Source organism: Papaver somniferum, chromosome 2 (assembly GCF_003573695.1).
Source record: "Papaver somniferum cultivar HN1 chromosome 2, ASM357369v1, whole genome shotgun sequence".
NCBI lineage: Eukaryota > Viridiplantae > Streptophyta > Magnoliopsida > Ranunculales > Papaveraceae > Papaver > Papaver somniferum.
Window position 1 is genome coordinate 71,240,306 of NC_039359.1, and position 6,751 is coordinate 71,247,056.

General features: G+C 39.5%; 1 protein-coding gene across 1 annotated transcript in view; it reads right to left on the reverse strand.

Moving 5' to 3' along the window:
* LOC113351354 (palmitoyl-acyl carrier protein thioesterase, chloroplastic-like) overlaps nt 1–5,825 on the reverse strand; it is a 60,243-nt gene extending 54,418 nt beyond the window's left edge. Inside the window, exon 1 of the mRNA XM_026595357.1 lies at nt 5,416–5,825. Coding sequence (XP_026451142.1) covers nt 5,416–5,697 — 282 coding nt within the window. The 5' untranslated portion in view covers nt 5,698–5,825. The remainder of the gene's footprint in view (nt 1–5,415) is intronic.
* Between the last annotated feature and the right edge of the window lie 926 nt (nt 5,826–6,751).

Sequence of the window (6,751 nt, forward strand, 5' to 3'; positions counted from 1 at the left end):
AGAAAAGAAGAATGGGTGGTGATGAAGAATCAAGCAAAGACAAGAATATAGAATATGATACGCAAAAGAAGAATCCAGTATATCATCTAGGATCAAGTGATGGTCCAGGTATAATTATCACACCGGTTGTTCTAAAAGGACATAACTATGATGAATGGGCTAGAGCCATAAGAAGATCATTAATAGCTAAGAGGAAGTTTGGTTTCATTGATGGAACAATCAAAGAACCCAAAGAAAGTGAACAGTTGGAAGAATGGGTGGCAATTCAGTCGATGCTTGTTTCTTGGATCAGCAACACATTGGAGCCGTCACTTAGATCCGGTTTGGGAGACTTTGATGATTCCAACTTGTTATGGAACCACTTGAAGAGACGGTTTTGTGTTGTAAGTGGAACACGGACATGCCAGCTGAAGACATCTTTAAGTGAATGTAAACAACAGCAAACAGAAAGTGTGGTTGCTTATTTTGGAAGATTGAATAAGATATGGGATGAGATGATCACATATATGAAGGTACCAACGTGCAAGTGTGGCAAGTGCGAATGTGATATTGCAACACAGGTTAGTACTTTGAGAGAAGAAGATTTATTACATTATTTCTTAATTGGACTAGATGCTGTCTATGGTTCCTTGCATGAACAATTGTTGGCAAGAGATCCACTGCCTTCAATAGATGTAGCATATCAAACAATGATAAACTCGGAACGTCTTAGGAAAGGAGATGTAGCCGCCACACCGGAAGTTCATGACAATGTGATGGCGTTCAAGGTACAATCTGATCAACGTCCTCTCAATAACACTTATGATCCAAATAAATATTGCAAGCACTGTAGCAGACAATGACACTCGGATGAAGGTTGTTTTCAGCTTATTGGATACCCTGAATGGTGGGGAGATAAACCGAGAAGTGGAAGAGGATATGGTAGAGGTGGAAGAACTGGTGGTAGAGGACGTGGTGGTTTTGCGAATAGAAGAGGAGGAAGAGGACAAGGAACGGGAAATCAGGTTCGAGCACATAATCTAAATATATCAGAGACAAAGCAGTCAAATAGCACATATTCCTCAGACGGCTCAGATTTGATGGGAGTAACCGCAACACAGCTCAGACAGGTGCTTGAGTTTTTGAATGCAAAGAAAAATACGTCCCAACTGCAAGGTAAGCAAACTAAACCGAATTGGATTATTGACACGGGAGCTACAAATCATGTCACGTGTAGAAGAGATGACATGATTGATGTGAAAGATATTGTGAAGTGTACTGTTGGACTCCCAGATGGGAAATATGCACTATCTGAGAAAATAGGGATTATTATTCTGCAGGGCGGTTTGAGACTTGATAATGTGCTTTATGTGCCTCAAATAACCTGTAACCTAATTTCTGTCACACAACTTATTGATGAATTAGTATGTACGGTACAATGTACTAACAGTTTGTGTCTTATACAGGACCGGTTGACGAGGAAGGTGATTGGAATGGGTGAACGACAAGGTGGACTATACATTTTCTGTGGTGTGCCTCAAGTTGAAGTTATGGCAGTCGGTGGAGCATCATACGAGCTGTGGCATCGACGAATGGGACATCCATCAGAAAAAGTATTGCAAAGGTTGCCGGGTATGAGTAGATTGAAGAAGCATAATGAAGTTTGTGATATTTGCCCAAGAGCGAAACAACATAGAAGTAGTTTTGCTAGTAGTCTAAGTAAAGCCAGTTGTATTTTTGAATTGATTCATATAGATCTATGGGGTCCTTATAGGGCTACATCGTCTTGTGGAGCACAGTATTTTTTAACAATAGTAGATGATTTTTCAAGAGGTGTGTGGATTCATTTGCTTCAAAATAAAACTACAGTTGAACGAACGTTTCTTGATTTCATAGCTCTTGTGAAACGACAATTTGATAAAGATATCAAAATTGTTAGAAGTGATAATGGTACTGAGTTTAATTCATTGCGTGGATATTTTAAGACTAATGGGATAGTTTTTGAAACATCGTGTGTAGGCACTCCGTAACAAAATGGAAGAGTGGAGAGAAAGCATCAACATATATTGAATGTGGCAAGGGCTTTGAGATTTCAAGCCAACTTGCCAATACGGTTTTGGGGAGAATGCGCATTGACAGCTGCGTATTTGATTAATCGTACCCCTACACCTATTCTGGAAAATAAAACGCCGTATGAAATATTGTTTGGAAAGAAACCTCCGTATAATCAGTTGAAAGTGTTTGGATGCCTGTGTTATGTGCATGATCAAAATAACAAAGGGGATAAATTTGCAAGTAGAGGAAGGCGGTGTGTTTTTCTTGGATATCCATTTGGTAAAAAGGCATGACAAGTATATGACTTGGATGAAAGAAAATTCTTAGTGTCAAGAGATGTCCAGTTTTATGAGAATAGTTTCCCATATAAGAATACAACGTCTGTGGTGCAGCAGTCAACAGTTGCAACTCGCACCGAGAGTGATCAGCCTGGTCATTATATTGAGACCGAGGGGATTGGTGTATCAGCTGAGACTGCTCAGTTGAATCGAGCGTTTGACTGGAGCGATGATGAAGAGGTAACAGCAACAGCGACAGCAAGTGAGAGTGTGGCAGTACCCAGCGTAACAGCAACAGCAGGAGACGCTGTAGGCATAACAGCAACAGCAGGAGACGCTGTTGGCATACCTGATGCAACTGCGACAAACGGAGATGGTGAAATAGTTCAAGATATGACTGCGACGGAAGAAGAACGTGTAGCAGTCCAAGAGAGATCTGCTGAAGCAGTCAGTCCGGGTAATAGTGTTGCTGTAGAAGGTGATATGGGTGAAGGAAAGCGTATGAAAATTCCATCGAGTAGGCTTAAGGGTTTTGTGACGCACACCACTAGAGAAAATGGTCCATCTCATCTTCATACATCACAATCATCCTCCTCAGGTACGCCGTATCCTTTGACATATTATGTTAGTTGTGAAAAATTTTCTACACCATATAAGAAATTTCTTGCAGCTATAACTGCGAGTTCAGCACCTCGCAATTTTAAAGAAGCAATGAGACATCCAGGATAGCGGAAAGCAATGGAAGAAGAAATACGAGCACTAGAAGAACAAGATACCTGGGTTTTGCAAGAATTGCCGGAGGGCAAGAGAGCACTAGGAAGTAAATGGATATATACAGAGAAGTATGATGAAAATGGGAATTTGGTTCGCTTAAAAGCAAGATTGGTGATCTTTGGAAATCATCAGGTGGAAGGCTTAGACTACAAAGAGACCTTCGCACCGGTAGCAAAAATGACAACATTGCGCACTTTTCTAGCTGTTGCAGCTGTTAAAAATTGGGAAGTACATCAGATGGATGTACACAATGCGTTTCTACATGGAGATTTGGAGGAAGAGGTGTATATGAAAATACCACCTGGATTTGCGAAAGGCAATCCTAATATGGTATGTAGAATGAAGAAATCATTGTATGGTTTGAAACAGGCTCCACGTTGTTGGTTTGCGAAACTATCAACAGCTTTGAAGAATTATGGTTTTCGGCAATCTTATTCAGACTATTCTCTCTTCACTATGATAAAAGGAAAGGTGCAACTTAATGTTTTGGTGTATGTGGATGATTTGAATGTTGCAGGAGATAATATAGTGGAGCTAAATAAATTTAAAACATACTTGGGACAGTGTTTCAAGATGAAAGATTTGGGAAAATTAAAATATTTTCTGGGCTTGGAGATAGCTCGCAGTAAACAAGGCATTTATGTTTGTCAGCGGAAATATGCATTAGACATTATTATGGAGACGGGGTTATTAGGAGCAAAACCAGCAGAGTTTCCAATGGAAACTAATCATCGTTTGGCTTTAGCAACATGGCCGTTGTTGAGTGATGCAGAAAGGTATCGACGATTGATCGGAAGATTGATTTATCTGGCTGTGACTAGACCGGATCTAGCTTATTCTGTGCATATTTTGTCACAGTTTATGCAGCATCCAAGACAAGAACATTGGGAAGCTGCGCTTCGGGTAGTTAGATATTTGAAAAAGAATCCTGGGCAAGGAATTTTGTTGCGCTCTGATAGTAGTTTAAGTTTGAAAGGATGGTGTGATTCTGATTGGGCAAGCTGTCCTTTGACTAGACGATCGTTGACAGGATGGTTTGTGCTTCTTGGAGATTCACCAGTGTCTTGGAAGACTAAAAAGCAGTACACAGTTTCTCGGAGTTCAGCTGAAGCAGAATACAGATCTATGGCTGCAGCTACTTGTGAATTGAAGTGGTTGAAGCAATTACTAGGTGATTTGGGAATTCGTCATACACAGGGAATGAGTCTTCTTTGTGATAGTCAGTCGGCATTGTATATTGCTCAGAATCCCGTATTTCACGAAAGAACTAAACATATAGAAGTGGATTGTCATATCATCAGGGATGCGATAGTACAAAAAATTATTTCTCCCTCGTATACGCCCACAGGAATACAGTTGGCGGATATCTTCACCAAAGCATTAGGCCGAGTTCAGTTTCAAGGTCTTTTGTCCAAGATGGGCATTTGTGACCTGCATGCTCCGTCTTGAGGGGGGGGTATTAAGGAAAGTGGTAATACTTTCCAAGACCGTAGTGGTAAGTCTATGGAAAGTATTGTCCATATCAGTCACGAACTTGAGACTGATAAGGTAAGTGGTATATATGGAAAGTATTGTCCATATCAGTCACGAACTTGAGACTGATAAGGTAAGTGGTATATATTAGGAAAGGATTGTTTATGTAAGTCATGATTGTGAGACTTATAAGGAAAGTCTCAAATCAGTGTCTTAGGTAAGTTTTGAGAAAAGTAATGTATAAATATCTATGAAAGTATCATGAATAAAATTAAGAAAAGAATTACCAAAGTTTTGTCAACCAAGAACAATGAGGTAAACAGCAATAAGACTGGAAACTATAAGTATGTAAGGTCATCATTACCTATTAGCTTTAGCCAGAGTTTCACCGGTATTGGCGTTACGGAGAAGCCAATGGTTAGCGAAACCTGTTACAGGTGCACCACCAAGCCAGGTATCTATTTCTACAACATCACCCATGCGACCAAATATACCATCAATTAGCTTAAACATACGGCAGTGAGTTACTTTATAGTCAAAAATTTTCTATCCATATCAGATTTCTTGGCAGAGAAGGCAAAAGAATGCAAGAACTTGCTTACCAAGAAGGATACCGATCTACAAGAACCCGCATCTTGGCAGCAACCCATATCATATTTCTTCTAGTCATTTCTGGCGTTTGAAATCCGTCACCCTCCAGCCCAACATCCCTCATATGGTTAACAGCTGCTTCCTGCATCAGAATGAATGATCTAAACAACTCCGATGAAAGAAAAAAAACTTGCATAATTAGCTAGTAATATTCGTAGGAGGAAAACATCAAGACATGAGATATATAAGCAGTATATACTCTTGCCAGTAAATAATTCAACAATGTTCTTATAGTTACCATCCGATTAGGGCCAACCTCATACGATCTAATTGTGAAGTTTAGCCGAGACACGCAGTCATCAATCTTTGCAGGTATTAGGGCCTTCGCTGTAACCCTCAACCCCGTAAAAGGCGGTTTCTTGTCCGATTTCATGCTAAGAGGAATCATGTTGTCCGATCCTCTACTAATCCATATCTCCAATGTAGTTTCAAGTGAATGATTAGCTGAAGAGAATGCTGATAAGGCCGCAATAATGGTACTAGCCATGTCCACAAAAAAGTTTAGGAAGAGCGTTATGTAGTCCCGTCACATTTAAATGCACACCCTTGAACCACAACTGTCAACAATGAGAACCATAGATTTCTAAGAACAAAATGAATTTCTACTCACGGACACTGATTAAACAGCTCAATAAGTTCAGTGCTTGTTATTTATACGTAATTCAATACTTGCTTAAATAGGACACATTACAGTGAAAAATCATTTGGGTGCATTTAAGTCCCCACTCCCCACTCATGCCAAGAGGAATCACGTTGTGCATTATTTAACGAGAAATTTAAAGCCTTTTGATCCACACATAGAGCGTGTGGTCTCTAATACATTACAGAAAACTATAAGGCTAACAAAGTATTCCCCCCATAAACGAAAAATCTATCACTACGTACCCAACAACTGAATGGTCTCGACGTATATATATAAGTTTGGTCTATTTTAGTTCTCCTCCCATCATCCTAGGCTTTAACCCATTAAAGATGCAGCTGTGAGACACCGAACTTATTTAGTTAATTTAACCTTCCACTAATGGACCCTCGTTCATTCATCACTGCCCTAATCAACACGCTAATGCAGTGATGGTATATCAAAGGTTGTGTTTGATATGTCCACCATCCTATTCAATTGTATAGACTAGACTTGGAATGAAACATTCTTGCGGTAAAATAATTGGTGCCAAAGCTATAGCAACATAATTGAATTGCCGTACTTGACACTGGTCTACAAAGTCGCTAACAAGCGGTAAGACACGTTTAGAATAAAAACTGTGAAATGATCGACCAGAGTTATAATAGGACTTTGGATTTATTTACCAAGATCTAACTTAGACACGTTGGTTCACATCTACCTCAATACTACTACTCGTACTGATAAGTGGTAAGTTCCCGATTATCTTTTTTAGTTTATGACTAGAACTTGACCTGTGCCGTAACGGCACGGCCACGAAAATAAGTGAAAAAAGTTATTTTGACCAGTTCTATTTATTTGTTGTTACTATTTAAAGTGATAATTGTTCTTCGTATATTTTGATTATTGTTTTTTCTTTTAT